This window comes from Scomber scombrus, chromosome 5 (assembly GCF_963691925.1).
Source record: "Scomber scombrus chromosome 5, fScoSco1.1, whole genome shotgun sequence".
NCBI lineage: Eukaryota > Metazoa > Chordata > Actinopteri > Scombriformes > Scombridae > Scomber > Scomber scombrus.
The window spans coordinates 23496613-23521567 of record NC_084974.1 but is presented as its reverse complement, the minus strand read 5'-3'; the positions used below and the strand labels follow the sequence as shown (position 1 = coordinate 23521567).

Genomic DNA, 24955 nt, shown 5'->3' with positions numbered 1-24955 from the left:
CCTGATTGACATGATTCCCCAGATTAAATGTAATATTTAGAACAATTGTATTCCATTACTTTTTATTTAATATAAAAAGTTATAATGTAAGATCATGCCAAACTAGTTGATATGGTGTTTTATTGAGAATTTTATTAATTATTTGGTACAAAGTTTCTATGGTTACACCACTTAAGACATTTTTGCCATAATCCTCTAATATATTCTCTCAAAATGGATTAAAAGCAGAAATGTTATGCTGGGTCCACAAAAAAAGAATGTGAAGTTATTTTAACCCCTTTAAATTTGACTAAACCACATGAACACAAAAAACGTCATTGACCCTTATACAACATTTATATTTTTTTGCAGTGTGCCGTACATCAGGGCATAAAGTATAAAAATAAAGCAACCTGATTGTTGGTTCCAATCCCCAAGGTCTAGTATTTACTTCCAGATTGATCCGGTCGTGTGGTCAGAGAAACGGCAAACTGTAATATGTGATTGATGCATTTATCCAAAGACCTTTATGCTATCATACTGTAGATGTGTAAATGCTACAGTATACATACAGTAATTTTATTAGGAACAACCTATTACTTTGTTTTCTAGTTTCTGTGCAATAGATCAGTGCAGTTTTAATGCACTAACATTACCTACAGTATATTATGTACTTTATAGGAGCCCAAAGGACAGGAGCAGTGCTGGTCCTGTGGTTGTTGATCATCAGTATTGTAAATAACTCACAGCTAAATCAGGATTAAGTACAAAGCTGATGACTGCTGCATAACTAAGTTTCCCCACAAGAGTTTTATAAAAATCTACATAAGCACAATAAGTACAATAAGTATGTACTGTAGAGAAACCTTGCCATAAGTGAACAAGTGAACTTCGTAGATCATTACTGAAGTGATTCAGAAAGCAAAAACTAGTCTTATTTTTAAATGCACTAAAGCCTTAGCAGTTTTATCAGGTTTTACTTTATTATGTGGCTCCTGCAGGGAACACTGTGAGCTTTTCTGACCTTTTTCTTTCTTTCTCTTTTTCTTACAGACTTCTAATCACACACAGTACAGTACACACACACACACACACAGTACAGTACACACCATGTATCACATATCCAATCTGTGCTCCATTCCTACACCAGATCAGCCTTGGAAAGCTCATCGTCATGAGGTGTGTGAGTGTGATTTGTGTGTGTATCTATGAGTGTGTGTTTGTGTGTGTGCATGTGTGTGTGCCTGTTGTGTGCCTGTTGTGTGATTGAATGAGTCACAGAAGGAATGAGTCTCTTCCTTCTGTAGCTTCATCTGACTTTTTCAAAAGCAAATCTGATGAGTCAATAAGTCTGGATGTTCTGGATTTGCTGAAATAAAATTAAAAAGTCTTCACTGATGCTGCCTGACAGCTGCTGAGGATCACAAAGGTTTAGGAGGCTTTGTATTTGCAGGGGACAACTACAGGGATTTTCTTGTAAAATCTGAACAAATACCAGTGTGATACATATGCAAACAGCACACATCAAATGATAATTGTCATCGCTGAAAACATGGCAGCCATATACAATGGAATATTACTCTCTGAAATAAAATGATGCTTTAAATTCAAAGTCAAACAGTTGCTTATTATCTTTTTGCTTTCTTTTCATTTCTTTGTTTTCACAACACTTTTCTTTCCGATATCAATTAAAAAATCCTGCATTATAATGAAAGGGTAATTCTACAGAGAGAAAGAAAAGAAAAGAAATGCAACATACCAATCTACAAACCAAAGTTTAAGAGTTTAAATAGACCAGGCATATACAAAGTTCACATTTTTGATGCATCCTAAAATACTGGTGGGACAGATGTGGAAAACTGCAATCAATCTTATCAAAACATTTCAACCAGCATCTTTCTCTATATTTTCTATACAGTACCAGTTTATTCCCATTCAAAGTCAAAGAGACTAAAGACTTTCCCAACATGCACTGGGAGAAAGGCAGGGAACACCAAGGACAAGTCTTTGGTCCACAGCACACACAGACAGTCCAGTGTCAGCTTCCTCCACAGCCCAAAGAGAGGCTCGGTTAACCAGGGACTTTAAATTGCCTGTTTTGTGAAGTCACTTGGACATTTTTCCAGCAATAAGGCAAAACAAACAAACAAGTAAATATAAATAACTGTATAAATACTCCTTTTAACATGGGCAGACTGACTTCTTTTATTTATTATTTTTTTATTACGACTGAATTTAAATTAGTCTTGACTGAGGAGCACAGCACAGTCATTTGATGTTCTGCAGCTGTTTACCTTGTTCCTGATAGAAGAAGCTGGGACCAAAACAAAAAAAAAAAAAACAGCCAGCCTCGCCTGCTGCACAGAGGCCTGACAGCTGCCAAAAATTACAGGTCTGATTGCCAAGGGAGCTACCTGAATGGAAAATGAAAAATGTGCCCTATTTTCTTTCAGCCCAGGTGACCGACAGGGCCTGATATCGAGGCCAGCATGTGGCAGCCACTCTGCTTTAATACAGACAGGTACATTAGAATAGCTTTCTATAATTAGATGCAATAATTATATAATTTAATACATAAAAGGCATTCAACATGATAAATTTAGCTTCTTGTTCACCAAAACTCCAGTTAGTAGTTAGGAGCTTAGAGGTCGGAGCAGCCTGTCAGTAAACATGTCAATTTAATATAATTGCAACAGAATGATGATGAATAGGAATTATTTATAAAAGAACATATACTTATAAGAGAGAGAGAGAGAGAACAGCAAGTTCTGGAATAGCATTTCACAAATCTCACAAGTCATGTTTAAGGCAGAAAAACCACACTTTTAACCAGATCTCCAAATGTAAACATGATGATGTTATGATTGCTTTTGGGAATTGTGTCTATTTTCATGATTGGTGGGTTATTGTATTGCATTTCTTTTTGGGATACTGTGCAACTTGCATCTGCAGTCTTTTGTAAAATAAACAAAGAAAAACAAAATGCCCACGCATGCTTAAAAAAAAAATCTAGACATTTTTGTCTATACTTTAAATATTGATGGTAAGATTCAGGAAATGCAGCCCTCACACATCTGTCAAGCTGTCTAGCTGTAAACCACCTTGTACTGTTTCTCAAAGTTAATAAAGAAGTCAGCAGATAAGATCTACTCCACACTTCTGCAGTTTCAGAGAAGAAAAGGCCTATTCAGTCAGTCAAGCATCAATCTAGCTGATTCTGCTGACTCGGTCGCCCACAGCAATGACATGAAAAGAAAGTTCTAAATATTGTATTTCCTGGTGCAGTATTTCTTCTAGTTTAGGTTCAATTTTCCATTGTCACGTATCAAAGACAGAGAAGAAAAAAAAATGTTTTCAATGCTTATTTCCCTTTACTGTGGTGGTATTGCAATATTGTTTTTAATTAGCCAAAAACTGAGAGAAGCAGCACAAAGCGGTGCAGACAGACAGGTACAGGTGTGATCAAAATTAAACAAATAAGATGCACACATAGAGTCTCCTGGTTTGTAGCATTTCAGGAGCAGACATGGACCTACTTAGGACTTTGTCTTGTTATATATACATTGGACTTGTACAACTTATTTTATTGTTAACTTCATGTATGTTTTTATTATCACCGCCCGCTCCCCACCTACACTTCCTATTGCAGAACCAGCTGGTCAAGGAGGGGGCAGAGTTAAATGATAAATAGACTTCTGACCACTTTAAAATACATGTAGACATTCACCCTTTCACACACACACACGTTCATACACTGACTGGAGAGGCTGACATGCAAGGTGCCAACGTGCTCATCAGCTAATGCACATTCACACACCGCTGGCACAGCCATCAGCAGCAATTTGGGGTTCAGTATCTTGTCCAAGGACATTTGGACATCTTTGAAATGTAGACTGGAGGAGCCGGGAACTGAACCACTCTGGTAGGAAAATTAAAATAACAATTGTGCATCATTACAAAACCAAAAAATTCCTCTCGCTGACATACACACACACACACACACACACACACACACACACAAACATACACACACACACACACACACACACACACACACACACACACACACACACACACACACACACACACACACACACACACATAATGTGTATATTATACACAAACAACTGCAAGATATATGATGCTTCCATGTAGCTTTGGTGTACACTCAAAACCAGTTATTTTTATTCAGTATGATGACCTTCATGCACCTTATTCACTTGACCTTCTTATGTCAATTGAAGTAGTGTTTTTTCTATATTGACTGTATAGCCTGTTCAATATGTTGAGAGAGCTCATAATATCTTCAGCAGAAAATGTCAGTGACTACATCTTAACGCCACGAGAATCATGATGCAAGCCGAAATATTTCAGAGGATATTTGGATGGTATCTTGGCTTTGCCTGCGGTCACCAACAGGAGCCTTTACTGTACTGACATTTCCTTTACTTTCATCACACCTGGCGAATTGCACCCTTAATCATATAAAGCAGCCGCTACTATATTTGGTCAGTCATATCTCTGCAGAGCCTGCTGCACACACACACACACACACACACACACACACACACACACACACACACACACACACACACACACACACACACATACACACACACACACACACACACACACACACACACACACACACACACACACACACACACACACACACACACACACATACACACACACACACACACACACACACACACGTAGCTACACACCAAATGTGAGGGCATCTGTGCTCTGACTGGTCATGTGTGACACTGTGCTCATGTGCAGCGACAAGAGATTACAGCATTAGAGACTGACTGCTATTTGCTCACACAATATACAATAATAACTTATTTTACCTTTTTTTGCAACAAAATCCCTTTAACTACCCCATTTATTTTAATATACTAATAAATGACTGCCTGTCAAATTACATATTGTTGCCCCAAAGTAAAACAAACCACTAAATCTTCCAAAGCAATGTCAATGCCAATATTCGAGGAAACAAAAAGAGGATATATTCCTTATTGATCCTAAAGGAAATTACATTACAGCAGCAACGAAGAAAAGAAGCAGGTGAATTTTCAGCAAAGCACGCTGGAGATTAAAGACATGTCAGCATCATTATTACTAACATGCTGCTCCCTGATTAAAATAAATGTCCTCAAGCTGCCTAATGACTGTTTACAGATTAACAAATGTTTTCCCTTCCCAGATATACAAACTTGCATTATGACATTCAGAGAGTATTTACATATAATACACACACACACACACATATTTATCACTGACTCTCTGTATTATGAAGTAGTGATCATTTATGTATAGAAATGTTCATATTTTATATATATGCAAAATATAAACAACACCTCTAGTGATGAAATTAATCAAAATAAATTATATCTTCCCTAAAATATCAGGCTTTGGTCTGACCCACAAGAAGGATCTTCTGGGTCTGAATCTTTCCTTATTCCACTTCTCTTTTTTTTAAATTCCCTGTTAGGGCCATGCAGTATTAAATAACACCCTTTAGGGTAATTGTCGCTCTTTACGGTGAAGCAAATACAGAGCTCAGCACGTTTTAAACAAGTTCAGGAAAAGGTTAGAGAGAGTACAGATAATTCCCATGTGTAGCCTTCTCTCATTAGCTTTCCATCCATAGCATAATTTGCATGAACATGTATACCGCATGAACAGTACTTTTAATGCAATGAGGCAAAAAGCATGTCGCAACATTACACTACCAAGATGACGCACATTATTACCCATGTGGCATCAACAGTTACATTAAATTTTCAGTGAATTAGGTAAATTCGGGCCTGATATCTCTCAACAGTTCGCTAGTCAGTTGTGACAGGCAGTCCATCCTTATTTTGTTATTCTATGACATTGGTAGGAGTCAGACGTCTGGAGTTATTCCGCTCTGAGGACAAGCTTTTTACTCAAGAGGAGCTGAATGATGTGACTGAAAGGACCTCTCATCTGCTTAGCCCAAAGGAGAGGTCCTTTCCCAGCCACATCATCCAACTCCTCCTGAGTAAAAAGCTTGTCAGTGATGGTTTCATCACTACATGTTACCGCTTGCTTCATGTCTAATCAGATTGTATGTTCCCATTGCAGACCAGGTCAGAAACTGAGTGCCTCAACAATTTTAATTTAGTTGTTTCATTTTACTTCCCTGTGACTGACCAGCACCAGGAAATGCTTTGATCACTGTGCCTGAAAATGTACAGAACAAACAGTTCCTATTGCAGCAGTCTCCTATCAGTTGCAGCATGGGTACACATAATGCATACTAACTTTGTGACATCATGTTATAGCAGTGATTTATACAATAGGTTAAGTGCAGAAAACATCACACACCTGTGTATTACACAACCTGCACAACAACACAATTGGTATCAACAGCTTTCCATTTTCAGGGTCAATGAAAGAAATCTCTCACTTGGAGATGACTCAGGTGTCGCAGGTCTTTATTTCAGACTGTCTGTGTGATGGATAATAATCAGCTCAGTTTGATTCAGCTCACAAACCGACCTGGCTTCTCGCCTGCTAACCTGCCTGTGGTTCATTCATCAATCAAACTCTCTGGGCAGAGCAGCATCCAGCAGACCACAGAACACAAAGGTTAGAGGAAAATATGCTTCACCTGATACTACAAGGGTTCTACTTCATGCATGCGCACATACGCATATACGCTCTGTGGGACAGTACAATCCTCCTATTTAAGAAGTGAAGAAGAAGAGGAGTTTCATTTGTAATCTCTATCTTGTGGTTTTCATTCACCTCTTGGGGATTTCTTGGTCCTCTTCTATCTAGACATCTTATCTTTGTATCCATGTTGCAGTGAATTGAATCTCAATCTAATCTTGTACAAATGTGGTGTCAGACAAAGATTAAAATGTAGTGAACACAATCAAGCTCTGGTGTCACTACCTACAAATCTATTTTTACACTAGAGCTACATGTACTGTACATTAAGCACTTCTCATTTTTACACTTACTACAATTCATTATGGAAACTCAATTATAAGCCAGAAAAGAAACGTAATTATATGCACATAATTATATCGCTCATATCTGCAGGGCTATTGGAAACCAAAATCAATGTAATAACCATAACATATAATTCATAGAAAACACTGCTACTTAAAATAAGTAGAGACAAACAGAGTTGATTCCAGTTTCTATGCAAATGAGGTTGGTTGGGCATGAATTGTGTGGACATAAACATCAGCTGGTTGTAAATGCAGATTTAATAACTGTGCAGCTGCAATGTTTCAGTTGGTCAACATAATGATGGGATTGGGAGAGTATGGTTTATATTGGTCCATTAGATTTTTTTTTTTAGAGTATTTTAATACTATCTTAAATGCAAATGCTGTAAAAGTGAAACAGACATGTTGTATCCACGTTCTTTTAGCAGATGAAACAGGAAATCTTAATTGTCAGTTCCTTGATTGCTGTTTACAGGCTTATCGTTAATACTGCAATGCAAGATTTCCTGTAAATACAGACCAAACAATCAATGGCAAGCTTACTGTAAGAGACGTAAAAACAGGAGAAAGCCCTGTCAATCATTCTTACATGTCCTATGTGTGTGTAATCTGGATGCAGACCACGGCCAGATCTACCATACGGGCAATCTGGGCAAGTGCCATCAAGAAGAAAGGGGTCCTCAATGATTGGAGTTTGTTTTGTTGGGCTCCACAAACTATGACTCAAGGCTTGAACCATTTTCTTGATGCTGATAGTTATAGTCGCTGTCGGAAACCTATTATGTCCAAAGCAAAATATGGCGTTACAAGGTTTGCACATGACAGCAGTGTTATCCAGTTGGAATCAAATAAAAGTTGTTTCCAAGAAAATGAAATCTCATGATTGACTGTTTTATTTGTCAAGTGATAGTTGGATAGCAGGTCACAAAGCACTGTGGATAGGTTGTATCAACCAGTGTGTGGGAAATATTATTACTAACTAGTGGAAAATGGACAGCGCCAGCGGTAACCAGAAGGTTGGGACATAAATGAATTATAGGAGTGGGGGGGTACATGAGCTTCAGTGCCCAGGGGCCCCTGAAGGAACTAATCCAGCCTTGTGCATATCCTATTTTCTGCCTGAAAATGTGGCAATTCTGAAATATGCAGTTTGTGGTGGGGTTGTACTGGATTGCAACACTTTTTATTTTTATAAGGTGAACAGAATATTGGATTATAGTATAATCTTTGTTGTGTGTTGCAGTAAAAATGATATGATGGTAAAATGTGTGGATGCAGAATAGATAAAATGATATTTCTTTGAGTCAATATTCATGATGACAGTTTAGCCACCTGGCAAATTTAGTATTCTGAAAATGCTCCTTTAAAAATGACATCGTAATTGCATTTGAAGGCGCAAAACTTTCGGGTGGACTGTTTCCCTTCATCCGATGACTTGTGAAACAGACCATATGACAGCTGAGCCTGAGGACAAAAAGAATGATCCAGGACACACCGCAGACAAATAGCACATATCTCTCCTAATCGCTACGCACCCTGCATGCATTTCAGCACTCATTATTGAGACAGATTGTCTATGATTCATCGTATTGTTGTGTGATTTACCACCAGTCAGTTGTCAGGCGAGAATTCATTATGCCATTAGGATGCAAATCCTGCTCAGAAAATAAAGCATCAGTGTGCAAGGCGATGTCTTCGTTAGACGGTCATTTGGTTAATTGAGTCACTTTGTTAAAGATTGGATTAGCATATGAGATAATAAAGGTCATTTCCCGCAGCACAAGCCTCACACAGAGGCAGCGCTTGTTGGCAGAAAGCGATGCAGACGCCCAAACACTTTTTGGGGCAAATATTAGTTTTGAGCCAGTTGCATTTATGAGTAATGTAGTACAACGCCACCAGATGCTAAGTGACAGACGTGAGCGAGCAAAAATAAATTAAGTGAACTTCCACAACACAGGAGGTCAGCTGTGTTTGTCTGTTGACAGAACATTTGTGTTGCAGGCTTGTAATCACAGCTGAGCTCCACCGATGCTTCAAGTGATGTGAAAAATGAATTGTAGTCCAGGAAATAGAGGCATCAATACAGCTGGAGCAGAAAATGTCAGAGCTCACACACACACGCACGCACGCACGCGCACGCGCACGCACACACACACACACACACACACACACACACACACACACACACACACACACACACACACTCTCTGCAAGTAAACTCATAAACACTTAAACATTATTTACCACATTATTGTATGGGAGAATATTATTATGACTGATGGAAAATGGGATACAAAGGGAATGGGAAAACACTTCAGCAGCAATATAAGCACCAGTAATATAATATAATGTAATGTAATGTAATGTGAATCCATCCCTACATACATTTTCTGGCACTTATCTGGGGCTGGGTCAGGGTGGCAGTGAGCTAAGCAAAGCAGTCCAGACATTCCTCTCTCCAGGAACACTCTTAAAATAAATTCTTCTAGGGGAATCCTGAGATGTTCTGACACTAGACGAAATAAATCATCTCTCCAGTGTGTTCTGCATGGGGTGTAAACCGGGGTCTCCTACCAGTTGGTCATGCCTGGAAAACCTACAAAGGGAGGCACTGATAAGGGATCTTTATCGGATTCAAACACCTCAACTGAGTCCTTTTAACATGAAGCACGCCGGCTGTGTGGTGGCAACTAAGATCTCCTTACGTTATCTTTATGGATGAGCCCAGCCACTCCATGGAGGAAACTCTTTTTCGACCACTTATATCTGCAATCTTATTCTTTTGGTCATAAGTCCAAAGTTCATGACCACAGGAACGTAGATCAACTGGTAAAGTGAGAGCTTTGCTTTCAGGCTCCGCTCCCTCTTTACCACAAAGGTCTGATGGCCCACCAACCCGCCTGGTAACCTCACACTTTATTTCAGCTCCAATTACTCTCAATTAGTCAAAGAAAACTCAGACTTCACACAGTTTCATCAGATGATTTCCCTAACAATGTTACAGGACCATGAATTGCGCAGTATTTGCACCCGCAATCTGCTCCGTATTATGGGCCTACCACCAAAAGATTTTGTGCCAATCTGAAGGTGAGAGCAACACAGAGCTGGCTGTGTCACAGCTGGCTGCAGCATGATACAACAGCTGAAACGATAACTGCATCTCCAAACTAAGAATAAGGCTGTGCGCATTTAGGCAAGCGGTACAACAGCGGTAACTTCATTAACATCTACTGCACATCTACACAGATCAGCTGTTATACACATACTCAGGTTTAGATGGTGGGATTGCTTGTGGCAATTTGCGCTGGTCTTTGTCAATTAGATGATTTTTAGCATAAAGTGGCCAATTTTGCTCCGAATGTATGCCCTGTGTTTTTTATTATTACATATTTGGTATTGCAGTAATCCTAAAGTAACAGAAAGTAATCAAGTTACATTACTTTAATATTGTGGATTATGTTACTGACTACATTTTTTAACAGGTAACAAGTAACTGTATCGTAATACAATTTTAAAGTTACCCTATCAACCCTGCGCCCAGCCTGGAAACACAATCCACTGTTTTCGGGGACCATGTTGGAGGTCACGGTCTGATAAAGACAACAGAAGCGCATCATCTGCAAAGAGAAAATACTGTAAGTGAATATGAGGTTCCCAAACCAGACATCCACTTGCTCCTGGCTGTATCTTGAGATTGTATTCATGAAAATCACAAACAGGATCAGTGACAGGGGACAACCTCAGTAGAGCCTGACACACACTGAAAAAACCTTCACTTCCTGCTGAGAACAAGGACACACTTCACACTCCAGGTTATAAAGAGAGTGACACTGTAATGTAATGCAATATAATCAGTTTTCCAGATGCATCATGAGGTTGAAAAATTCAGCTTCCAACTTGGGGATAGAATAAAAAGCAACAACAGACTCCAACATCTACTACATCCATGTATTTTTGACAACTTCTATTCTATATGCGATTTTACATTGTGTCCAATATAGTAATGATCAATAAATCTGTGTTTTTGCAGCGTGGCACGACACAGCTGCACAGATGTGTCATTATGTCTTAACTTGTTTTGGGCTGTTGATGTCATTTTCAACAGTTTCCTTTCTGGCAGAAGGGAGCTCAACATTTGGCTCCCGCTCCCCTTCAAATCTGCTGGTTTGACGGAGTGCCGGCGAGCTCATCCCTGTACGTCTGAATGCATTCACGTTCAGGAAAGGCGAAGCCGCACACATTCATTCAGGCATCTGAAGGTACAGGCAGACGGGCGGGTGCAGGCGGTTCATCCAGTTTGTAGGTCATCCTTTTTCAGACATGTTGAACGACAGATACACATTGACACGGGCATCAGACATGAGCAAGCACTGACTCACACAGGTGCAAACACACACCTAAACACACACACAGAAACCCTGCATCCACTTTAGCACCCACTGCAGACAAGCTCAATGTGAGAGCTCCTCTAGAGAAACTAAAATATATGTGATTTTGCACTTAAAGGACGCCTGCCTCAGGTCTAATTTGAAGTCCCACTCAGCAAAAACTGTTATTGGCACCTTATGACTTGAATACATTTCTTGATTGCAACAACTTTATTCTTTCAAAACTGATATAAATCAAAGGTGAATGTAAAATTACAACATAATCAATCAAATGTACATATGATATAATCAAATTGATCTTGTAGTGTACTAAACTGCTTTGCTTATATTAGAGAAAAATGTAAACACATATACAAAAACATCTATAATTGTGTGTTATTTTTTAAATAATGGCACCCACTAATTTATTCAAACAATAATATTTTGCATGATATGATCCTATATTCACAAAATGATCCAATAGAAAGTCAATAAACAATACAAGTTTAGCATATATACAGTATGAAATTACATCTCTTGCATTTGCTGGCAGCGATTTCATCTAAAACTTGGCCTACCAGGTCCAGGGGTGGGTTATCTTCCAGGAGGGGTGCTGTATTACAGATGGAGGCAGGCAGGATTATTTGAGGGCTGCAGGACTGCTTGGAGGCCAGATTCTTTGGACATCTGGCCCAAACACGACTCACATACACACAAATGCAGATTCACATGGATACACAGTTATCAACATTTGTTGCTGAGGGGAAAAGGGGGCAAAGATTAATAGATTGAGCTGCTGGTGCTGCAGAACAGTCTGTGAACACACTCCGCCGAGGCAAACAGGCTTCTTTTTTTCCTCCCCTCCTTCTCCATCTCACAAACATGTAATCACAGATAACATCTTGCGACACATTTAGAGCCATCTGCAAGAGCCATTATCACTCTCACATACTCTTGAGTTTGAGTCTGAGTGTTGAGCAGAAGCTGACGGGCAGCATAACACATGGACTTTTTACACACAAAGTGTTTACATCATAGGCTGCCTCTGAGCTTGTACACGCCACCAGCAGCTTAAAAATGGATGAGAAAGCCTCCAGGATAAAAGTAGGGGGAAAACATCACCATCTACAGCCTCTAGTAGCAGTGACCGTGACCTCAGTGGATATCCTGCTATTCTGATGACAAATGGCCAAGCTGACTTCTGCTCAGCAAACTTATCAGATCAGCAAAGTCTTAATGGATTACCTGTTATATTAAAAAAATATCTTTTTTTTCTCCTTTTAATCTGTAGATCTCCAAAGAGGAATCTTTGACACTAAACTTCAGTGGAAATATAGTTAAAAATAAACAGATTTCATGCTTTAAATGTCAAAGAAAATCCCTCTTTGTACTAGGTCCTCACTTTCAAATGGCATTTTACACTGCAGTACAAAGCATTTTGGACAAACTGAAGCTGTTAACGCTCCATCTGTCACTGCTTTGACACAGCCAGGTGTGTGTGTGAGTTTTATTGTGCCTCACATATATTTCAACTAAACGTTTATTAAGAGTGTTTGGGGCTTGGGACCCAGTTCTTTAGGTGTGGGATTATAAAAAAATGGTTTATTTTTTATTGCGGACAATAAAACTAAAAATATCAATGCATTTACATTATGAAAAATTACAATTTTGGGGACTGCACCCAGAAAAACATTTAGGTGTTGTGTCTATAATCTGTTACACTGTAATGTATGAGACAGTAAAAGAGAATATAGTTGGGCTGAGAACATATAATGCAATGAAACACTGTCTTTCTCCTTCTTCTCCTGTTTTACTTCATTTTTCTGAGCTTGAGAATGTTTATTCTTGTCAAATATCATTATATTCTTGCACAGAACTTTCTTTTATTGTCTGTAGTTCAATGGTCTTCTTGCAGGCGAAATTCTTTACCTCAACCAGACTTAAATGAAAAAGTTTGAAAGACATACTGAATGATAATGAAAGCTATTGTATAACCATAAATGATTATGTCAGACATTACGCTAGCGCTGCTGCGAAAGGAAAACAGGCTCCACAGCAGCATTAGATAAAAAGTCTATTGGCATCTATAGCGCTCTGTTAATCAATGCATTAAAAGGAAACGCTGAACCTATTTATCATTTTCCATATCTCAGCCATTTAGCTGATGCACTCAGTGACTTACACTAAATGCATCAGTTAAATGAGCCTAAACCGCAATAGCACAGAACATTACAGTGCAGACATCACTCATGGGACAACAATCATTTTGAATAATATGCACTTATATTCATTATTCCACTGTGAACAGAGCAACACACAGCACAGTGTCAGCAGACCAGATACTAAGTGTAAGACTGATCTAATACGGGCAGATGTAAGAAGGCTTGTGGGACTGTAAGAAGTTAAAAGTTAATGTATGTACTCTGGCCATGCACATCCTTCTACATAATGAGTAGGATTTTAAAATAAGTCTGTAAGCAAAGAGACTGAAACTGGGGTGATAAGAGAAATATATTTCGTCTCAGTTATGAGCCTGGCTGAACAGTCTGAGTCAGAATCATTAAGAAGTAAACAAAGTGCAACAACTCAGACATGAAGATATAAAAATGTGAATAATTTTTTTGGCATTGCTAAAAGACAACATTGCTCAAATCTTGGAAATATTCCTGAACTGCTAAAAACAAGACTGGACAATGTTTGTGTGTTGTCCAAATTTAGTTCACTGTCAAAAATAACGCCCAAGTTATTGATACATTTATTTCTAGTATTATTATTATTTCTATTTATCATTGTCTTAACTACCGATATTTTTTTAATGTTGTTCTATTCAATTAACTCTTGATTATTGATTTTAGTATACATTATTCTCTAAATCTATTTCTAATTTCCCACATTTTGTCAATCGCTTTCAAGGCAAGTTGAATTGCATTTGATTTGTTTGAAAGGTGCTGTATAAATAAAGTTCTGATACAATTATCAGGCTACTGTCACAGCTACAAAGTTGGAACCGTGACAGCAGACAATGTTTCAGAAATGGACGTTGCTGCAAAGAAGCTACAAATTGTAAAACATGAACGCTTCACACACATCTTCAACCCGGCAGAACAGAAGATCCAATCAGTCACGACAGTTTCAAGATGGACTTTCAAGATTAGTGTCATGAATTTGAAATAAGGTCACAATCTCCCCTTTCTGTTCCTGAGTTATGGTTTTGAACAATGGCCAGAAAAGTGTTTTTTCCAGAGCATTATCATGTCACAGTGATCTTTGACCTTTTGGATATAAAATGTCATCACTTCATCATTTTATCCTATAAGACATTTGAGTGAAACTTTGTCATAATTAGTATGAATTGTTGAGTTATGTGTTTAAGGTCACTGTGATCTTCGACCATCAAATTCTAATCAGTTCATCCTTTAATTTAAGTGGACGTTTGTGCCAAATCTGAAGATATTCCCTCAAGGCGTCCCTGAGATATTGCCTTCATGAGAATGGGACGGACCTGAAAACATAATACCAGTCGTCAGTGTGCAGGAATGAAAACGAAAAAGGAAGTGCACTTGAGCCTCTGCAGTGTGTTAGTGACTGTTCACTGAGGTAGCAGAGCCATTACTCTGTGCCCTCTCACCATCTCCAGGTAGGTTTTCTCTCCTTAGCCATCTGATCTGCTCCTGTCATTTGTCTCATAACACAAGCTGGGACATGCACAAAGAAACAAATACAGCTGAAAATATAAACTTACAGGTTAAGTGATGTCTTTTTAACCTTTATTTATTCAAGGACGGTTTGCATGCTAATCTTTCTCCTGGGACTCCACACAGCAGTTGAGAAGGTTGAGTTATAACCATTTTTTCCCATCCTTGTTTATGCACAATACAAACAGTGCCTTGATTGGCAACTTCAATCATCTGTGGGTTGCCCAATAAAGAGCAACTTCTTCATCTTGCTTTGCATAATCTCACATTATTAAAATCACAGTTTAAGACAACTCGATGAGTCACTTTATGTGTCTGTAGATGCTCAGGTTTTCAGATTACTTGTTTGACAGCTGTGTTATTACAATTGCATACATCCTGTATTACATTAAAGGCAATGTACGTCTTTAATAGAAAGTGTCAAATAGTATTAATTGGTATCTTAGTGTCGCAAAAAAAAAAAAAAAAATAAAAATAAAAATAAATAAATACCATTGCTTATTTTGCTGTTTAATTTTTTAAATTTACAACAGCAGCAACAAATTTAACCGTATCTTCAAAATAAATTATTCTGGCTGCCGTACTGTTGTACCTCTTGTGAAGCACACGTCTGCCTCCATCCTTATTCAATTAGAGCTCTTCTTTTGGGCTCTAAGTGCAGCCCAGAAAGCTTTCACCAGACTTATTGTAGTCTTAAAATGTCAAACTCCCACTTGCCAGTAAAAAAAAAAGAGGAAAAAAATGAATAATAATAACAGTAATAACATCAAGAGTGTCAGCCTGAAATACAGTAAACCACAAGTGGCTTAATGCACCTTTGTGTATGTGTGCTGTAAATTTAATTCACAAATCACAAAGTAAATTATTCCAAAAACATTTATTACAGTGATATATAATTCACACACACCTGCTGCTCTGGACGATCCTCCCTACAGGGAGACACTGCAGCAACAGAGATCTTAACAAAAGTACAAATCAAAAGTGACTTAAATGTTTACATCTGGATTTACATACAAATAAAAACCACTTAAAATGAACTTAATTTATACATCTGGATTAAAACATCAGTAATAGGCTTTTTTTCTGGCATGCTGGACTCGGGGGAGGCGTATGTTAGTTAGACCCATATGAAGCCACATCACCACCAGTTATAATCAAACCCTGTCCTGAATTGTAGCTAAATTAAACATTTTAAAGTGCTGTACAATAACCATTTATTTTTGTATTCAGTTATGTTTCAATTTAACTCAGAGCTTTAAGATTTAGTGATATAATGACTGATATCGTTGAACGCAATACAGAAATCTATTTTATTCCTTGTATGTCACACCCATCTTTCTCTCCCCATGTTTCCTTGTCTGCCTCTTCACTGCCCACTAGGCATAAATGCCAAAAAATAAATAAATCTTAAACCAAGTGCTGACACTGCTGGGAATGTACTACAATACAACTGTTGCACTCAAAAAACAAAGAGAGCATTAAGAAGACGACTGTGCTCCCAGCGGAGACGCAGCCTTGATTCTCTTATCTCACTGCTCGAATCTCTCGCTGCAAAACACAAACAACTACTGTCCTGATGAGTAGGTGGAAGAGAGCAAAGGTGTCTGGGAAAGATGTGTAGCTCCCACAGATGACACGAGTGGAGGTAAAGGTGTTACTCCCAACAGTTAATCGTGTCCTGTGCAGTGCGGTGGCCTCACATGAACTTGGATTATTAAAAAAAAGAAAACGTCAGAAATGAGGCTGGTGATGAAGCCACTGCCAGGTCCAACTAAAACAATGTAAACCTTCCCCTATGCTGCCAATAGTGGTTATAAAGATCAAAGCCATTGACACTTACAGTATAATAATGAATCCTTCAACAAAAGAGGGGAAATCTAAACCAAACAAAAGAAGAACTTAAAGGGAACGTCTTGGAAATAAGTGAATGAATAGATTTAGGCAATTTGGGCTGATCTTGGGGGGTCAAGCCAATACAATTAAAAATCCAAAGAAGAGAAAAAAGGGAGAAACAGTAAGCTTACATCCAACTCTTACTTGTAACTTGTAAGATCAGTACGGATTCATCCTACCTCTCCCTCTCTAATTTATCAGCATCCTGAGATATCTTTGGTTTTGTTGCGTCGTTGGTAACGCGTGTCGACAGGGTCGAAACCTTGCTCGTGGGCTCCGAAAAGAGCCCAGCTGGGTGTCTTGGCTATGTAGTCCAGGGCTGAGAAGCTCTGATCTCCCCCACTCTCCTCATAAGCCTGGACCAGCCCCTGGAAACGGTCGTAGTCGATCCACGTCCACCACTCGCCGTCCACCTTGAACTGAAAGCACACACACATAGAGGAGAACGTTTTATGAAATCGGTTTTAAATATCTGTAATGACACTGAGAATTCATATAAAATTCCAATTTCACAACCAAAGTAAGGAAACCTGAAAAGACTTCAGCTCATTAAAATCTCTGCAGCTCAGCTATTAATCAGAACTAAGAGAAGAGAACACATTAGTCCAGGTTTAGCTGCTCTGCACTGACTTCCTGTAACTTTCAGAATTTACTTTAAGATCCTCCTCCTTACATACAAACCCACAATGGGCAAGGAACAAGCTACATGGCTAACTCCTTTGTTACTGACTATTATTAATGCCCATAAGCAATCACATTTGAGGAGCCAGTAATGAACTACAAGATAGAAGATGACACTGCTAGTCCTGTTCACCAGTTCACCTTACTTTTCCCAATCTGGATCAGCTGGGGGTCTGCAGGTGGAGGACTGCAACTAACCATTATTTTAAGTTTTGATGTTAATACATTTTTTGTCAATAAAGTGTCACAAAGAGAGACACATATCCATCTGTTACCATGGCTCTAAATGTTTGCATCTGTGAAGCTTTAATAAAACCATTATCTCCATCACATTTCATACAAGTAAAACTGTTATAAAATAAAGGAAAATTAGATAGTTAAACTGCGTTTGAAACATCATGATAATTTTAACCCTTTCAAGCACAGTGGTCACTAAAGTGGACAGCTAGTCAAAAGCTGTTTTTTTTATATGCATTGATTTTAATGGCGTAGTTGCACTTAAACCACCACAGTGGACACTAGTGCATCATCCCATACACTATCAATTCATCTGCAGTGACTTTTTTGGTTGTAAATCAGTTGATTTATGTAATTACAATGTAATGTATCATAAATTTGATGAAACAAAATAAAGTTCAAATATTTCTTTCATGCCTAGAGAAATAAAAACACTTCTGAGGTTAACGTAATTCATGCATGAACGGGTTAATGCCTGCAAATTAGATCATTTACTGTACATGTAAGCTGAAATAATTACCAATTTATACAACACAGAATTCACAGATGTGCCCGAAAAACTCCCCAAAAAACTATTATTAAAAAAGCTTGCTTCACTTCGGCCACTTGCTGTTTGTTTAGCCCTTTTCTTCCAAGAGCTGTGGTTTTACAAACTCCACCCTCACTCCCTTCTCCTCCCATCTCTCCTTTTATCAATCACCATTTATTACTCCTTCAACCAATTTGCCATCCATCACACTACAGAGTAAAAAAAAAAGAAAAAAGGAGGTGAATGGACAGAAGGAGAGTGAGGAGCTGAAAAGTAAAAAGAGAGTGTGTGTTTATGTGTGAGAGAGGCACACTAACTACCAGAGAGTAGAGAGAGCGAGAGAGAGAGAGAGAGAGAGAGAGAGAGGAGCTTGTGTGTTCAACAGTGAGGAGGGAGAAAACTAAAGCCTCCAACATCTTTTATGCTTCTGTAATCCTGCTTGTTTTCCCCAAACCAGCCCAGAGGAGTGAGGAGTGTGACCTCTACTTTCCCAGCATGCAATAGTGCTCTCCAGCTGATACAATACTGTGTGTTTCTCTTGTTGTCTGTAAAAAGGTGGGAAAAAACTGAGAGAGGAAACAAAGCAAAGCAGGTAATACAAAAAACAACACAGCAATCTTCCCCCTCTGGAGTTTAGTGTGGTTTATAACAGCGTGTAGCAAAGTTTGATCTTTAAAATGGTCCTTGATGACTTTAAACTCACTCCTTTTTTTGGTAGGGTTTTTGATAATGCAAAATGGCATTGGGATGTCACAGGGGGACGACTGTTGTTGCTTTCAGCTCTCAGCATTTAGCATTTAAAAGCTCTTTCTGGTTCATATTTGCTTTGGCCAGACCTCCCAAGAGCAGACTAGACTGGGGCTTGTTTTTTCATTTTTTTATTTAATTCCCAGACTGCTTCTACTACTGTAATTCACATAACAGGACAGGGGGGAGTAACCATTATGTCACGGACTTTCCAAGAAAAGAAAAGAGAGCAACTCAAAATGACACCACATGTACTCATGAGGGACCGACACTTATTTGCCCGGTTTAAGACCTTTCCTGTTGGAGACACGCTGAAGGAGTAACGCATTAAAAGCGTCTGAGCGCTACCTTTCAGATGCTTTATGCCTGGCTCAGCCATTAGAGAAAATCTACCTGCCACATTGCTAATGAGGCCTGAGAAAGAAGGGAGGATAAGAAAAAAAAAAAAAAAAGCTGTGTCTATTGGGAGTTAATGTTTCTGGTAATGAGAGGAGATGATATTTGTTCAGCCAGCATCTCGGCAAACAATTTCAGTCTCTAAGCAACAAAGCAAAGCTGTGCTTGTCTAGGAAAAGAACAAGACAGTCTGTTGTTTTTACTAACAGAGTCTTTGCTGAGGATCGTCGAGGATGCTGAGGACAGATTCTTCACTGAGAAAGAGAAGAGGTGCCTTCATGTAAGAGTACATACCGATGAACTGTAAATACATTCACAGTTAAAAAAAGCAGAAGACAATCACATATTTCACTCTGTTTTAAAGCTCAACTGAAATTATAACTGATTATTTTCTACTACAGCACACACTGTAAATTAGTTTCCCCTTTATCCTTATTATAGAAAGAAGAGTCGGCATATGTGCTGAGGAATGTGTGAGGCTGCACTTTGGCACAGCTGTGCTTTGAGCTAAATGCTAACAGTGATAAAACATTGTTGTGCAATTTGTTCAATGTCGTGTCTCTGTGCCAGCGAGACTGTCAGTCAAATGTACACTAAGGGCCTGATTTACAGAAGGTGTGTGTGTGTGTGTGTGTGTGTAAAAATGTGTCCAAACTTGACATCACCAGCAAAAAAATGAGCAAGCTGATCTACTAATGCAGCGCGTGAGTCTTGCGTCTTTCAAATGTGCAAGATAGTATGCCCTGCTATTTAAATACTGTTGTCTGCACCTGTTGTTATTTGCGTAGTTATTCTTAGTAGATCATCCGCAAAACACATGCTAACCAAACGTGCAATCTGTTGCACTGCAACCTTTATTTGGGATCTTAGTAAATCAGGCCCTAAATGTTCAGTTGGATGATAAAGGAGCATTTCTGACGTATCCCTAAAGACGTGTTTGTTCCTTACAGTAACAACAAATATGAATAAATGTGACTTGATGTTTGTCTGCACACTGTTGAGCTCCCAAGTAGATTATTATTCTCTTATGAGTAACGTTTCAATCTACAGGATCTTCCTCAGGCAAATGTGTGTGAGCTAGAATGAGGCTGTGTCCGAAATCACTCCCCATTTACTATATAGTGTACTACATTTACCCTCCACCATTTTATTTGACTGTCTGATATGATGATTGTGTAAATATCTCCACTACATAGAGCCCTCAAATATTTCACAATGGAAGAAAGTAGTGTCCATGCCATGTACATGGACATGACGGCACAAAATGATGGCGATAACTTAAAATCCGAAATCTTGATTTGGGTTTCACTACTATGTGAAGTATTTGGACCTCCGACCGGGAGGTCCTTTGCTACACCAAATACTATCAATAATAGTCAATGTAAAAAGTGCTACAGACTTATATTTAAAAGTCAACAGGCAGAATAATCACAAATCCCCATCTGGGATCAGGTATCTGTATCTGTATACATCATTTGGCATGAGAGAAAAACACCATATCAACAACAAGCCTATCTCAACTAGTTTTCCTGAGGAGAAGGGACAGAACAAATCTAATAGCAAAAAAAGCACATCAAAAATAAAAAAAATCTACAAAAAATTAAAAATTATGACTTCAGATAGACTTGAAAAACCACAAACACAAAAATATATTAATGGCACTGATTTGTCAGTGACCAGGAGGTTTGTGTCTTAAGGGCGCCATTTTCATTTACAATGTCCTCACAGAAATGGGGCGAAAAGAGGATGGAAGAGGATGAAGAAGAGGATGAAGAAGGAGAAAAAAAGGGGGGGGGGGCGGGGGGGAGAGATGAAAGAAGGGAGATGAAAGAGAAAAAAGGTTTGGGGAGGCAAAGATGTAGACAGAGAGAGAGAGAAAAAGAGAGAGAGGGGAATGCCTATCAATGGGAAAATCCCGGAGGTTGAAAAGGAACTAATGATGATGATGCGTCAGTGCAGGGAGGATCTGTCGCTACTCACTGCTAAAGAGTGATATCACACACACACACACACTTCTGATGTCTTTTAAAGGACTACATCAAATATCGTCCAACTGTAACTGGGAGTTCTGAAGACTGTGAAATCTGCACACGCACACACACACAAACAAAATGAGGACTGATGTGCTTTCCTGTGATGTGTTATAAACTCTCCTGTTACGTAAGTTAAGGTATCAAAATCCGTATCTGGAGTTAAAAATTGGGGGCAGATGCATCCCTACTAACAACTAAAATAGATCACAGGCACACTCATGCAGGAAGTAAGACTGAGAATAAAATAGAAATGAATTATTGTTCTGAATCATATTGAGTTTTGTTAAAACTTTAAATGCAGTAATTTGACATTTTGGGCATATTCCATTTTATTTTCTCATTTAAATTGTTTTACACTATCAGGAAAAGAAATGGAATTTAGTTCAAATTAAGGTTATTGTTTGGTTTAACCTGTTCATTCACATTATCTTAAGTCTATTTATCTTTAAAGGTAATACCTGTGCTCAAGTCAGTGATGTTTGTTCATGCTTTACAGCTGTGTTTTAGAGATATTCAGCATTTCTCTCCCTCTCACTGTTCTCAGAAATCAATTATTTTGATTATTTTGACTTGAATTAACCTCAAACTTCACTTGCATGCTCCTCTCATACATGTTATAACCAATATTGCTAGATTAAAATGGGTTTTGAGTGGACAGCTGTCAATTCATTAAGAATAAGCGATTCAATGTCAGTATGTTAAAAGTAATCAATATCTCAGTTGGCCAAAATAATCAAGACAAGCAACATATAAAGAATATGTCACAGTCATCTGTATAGGTTTTCTTGCAGTGTATGCATCTATCTCTCCTATATTATAATATACGATAATAACCTTGATACATTTTCTCCGTTGCAATTTTGTAAACACATTAGTGTGTGTACTAAACACACAAATGCATTCAACTGATAACATACACACACCCTGATAACTTGTTTAAGTGCCTATAAATCATTTTTAGATATGAGAAACAAACACTCAGTGGGGAAACAAGTATAATTGGATGTATAAGATGTGTGTGTGTGTGTGTGTGTGTGTGTGTGTGTGTGTGTGTGTGTGTGTGTCTGTGTATGAAAGCTCAGCTGAAAAAGCTTGTAAAGACGCAGTAATTGCAAAGAGTCAGATAGATCCTGCTTTAGAGACTCAAACACTAATGCTGCAATCTGCATGACTGATAGCAGGAAGAGGAAGGGAGGGAGAGAGAGAGAGAGAGAGAGAGAGAGAGAGAGAGAGAGAGAGAGAGAGAGAGAGAGAGAGAGAGAGAGAGAGAGAGAGAGAGAGAGAGAGAGAGAGAGAGAGAGAGAGAGAGTGTGTGTGTGTGTGTATATTAAGAAATACTGACAGTTGTAGGCGAGGATGTGCAAATGAATTTAGGTGTCTGAAGCAGTTGCGCAAATGGCCGCCGTTATAAGGAATTTGTGTTGATGAGACAGAAGACAGAAACAGAGACAGGAGAGGAGAGAGAGAAAGGGAATGAAGAGAGGAAGGAAATCAATTCAGTGAAATATTGATTGCATTCTTGCTGGAGTGTAAAATGGAGAGGAATTAAGTGAACAGCTGGCTGTTTAACACCTGTTTAACCCTCAGGAAAAATGTGTGTGTGTGTGTGTGTGTGTGTGTGTGTGCGCAGTGTGTTTTTACAAATGCAAGTTAAAGACTGCAACCATGAGGACTCTTTATAATCATCATCCTCCTCATCCTCATCATCATCATCGTGCAGTGGGCATAAGAATACGTAATGTGACTTCAACTTTCTTCTCACATCTTAATCCAAAAAGCCACAGTTAAAGTCACAAAGTCTAATTTTTAACATTCAACATAAATCTATTTAATAAATAATAATGTAGGAGCCAAAATGTGTATTTGCCTGTCTTTATGCATAGAAATAATAATAACATACAGTCCCCTCCAAAAGTATTGGAACAGTGAGGCCAATTCCTTTATTTTCGCTGTAGACTGAAAACATTTGGGTTTGACATCAAAAGATGAATATGAGACAAAAGATCAACATCTCAGCTTTTATATCCAGGTATTTACATCTAGATCTGATACACAACTTAAAAGATAGCATTATTTGTAACGGAACACCAGATTTTTAGGTGAGCAAAAGTATTGGAACAGAAAGACTTAAAATAGATTAAAGTGAATAAGACTTAATATTTAGTTGCAAATCCTTTGCTTGCAATAACTGCATCAAGCCTGTGACCCATTAACATCACCAAACTTTTGCATTCTTCTTTTGTGATGCTTTTCCAGGCTTTCACCACAGCCTCTTTCGGTTGTTGTTTGTTTTGGGGGGTTACTCCCTTCAGTCTCCTCTTTAGCAGGTAAGATACATGCTCTATAGGGTTTAAGTCTGGAGATTGATTTGGCCAGTCTAAAACCTTCCACTTCTTGCCCCTGATGAACTCCTTTGTTGTTTTTGCAGTGTGTTTTGGGTCATTATCTTGCTGCATGATGAAGGATCTCTCAATCAGTTTGGTTGCATCTTTCTTTAAATTGGCAGACAAAATGTTTCTGTAGACTTCTGAGTTCATTTTGCTGCTGCCATCATGTGTTACATCATCAATGAAGATTAATGAGCCCGTCCCAGAAGAAGCCATGCAAGCCCAAGCCATGACATTACCTCCACCGTGTTTCACAGATGAGCTTGTATGTTTGGGATCATGAGCAGATCATTTCTTTCTCCAAACTTTAGCCTTTCTATCACTTTGGTAAAGGTTCATCTTTGTCTCATCAGTCCATAAAACTTTGTCCCAGAATTTTTGAGGCTTGTGTCTGTACTTTTGGCAAAATCCAGCCTGGCCTTCCTATTCTTGTTGCTAATGAGTGGTTTGCATCTTCTGGTGTAGCCTATGTACTTTTGTTCATGAAGTCTTCTGCTAACAGTAGATTCTGATACCTTCACTCCTGCCCTCTGGACAGTTGTTTTAGGATCTTTCTTTACAGCTATCACAATGTTTCTGTCGTCAACTGCTGCTGTTTTCCTTGGTCTACCCGTTCGACGTCTGTTACTTAGTACACCAGTGGTTTCTTTCTTCTTCAGGATATTCCAAATGGTTGTACTGGCTATGGCCAATGTTTGTGCAATGGCTCTGATTGATTTTCCATTTTCTCTCAGCTTCACAATTACTTTTTTTCACCCATAGACAGCTCTCTGGTTTTCATGTTGGTTACACCTCTAACTATAATTAACTAAGTCTGCACAGGCAAAACCCAAATATAAAACTGAGCGTAGACATTCAGCACTATTTATTGTTTGAATAATCAATGTAATAGGACACACCTGGGCAACAAAACACACTTGTCACTCACATGTTCCAATACTTTTGCTCACCTAAAAATGTGGTGTTCCGTTACAAATAATGCTATCTTTTAAGTTGTGTATCAGATCTAGATG

At 38.6% G+C, this 24955-nt stretch overlaps 1 protein-coding gene across 1 annotated transcript in view; it reads right to left on the bottom strand.

Moving 5' to 3' along the window:
• Positions 1–15907: 15907 nt before the first annotated feature.
• Positions 15908–24955, bottom strand: part of tyw1 (tRNA-yW synthesizing protein 1 homolog (S. cerevisiae)) — a gene marked incomplete in the record, with an annotated part of 62482 nt that continues 53434 nt past the window's right edge. Inside the window, 1 exon segment of the mRNA XM_062419248.1 lies at positions 15908–17351. Within this exon segment, the coding sequence (XP_062275232.1) occupies positions 17130–17351 (222 nt within the window).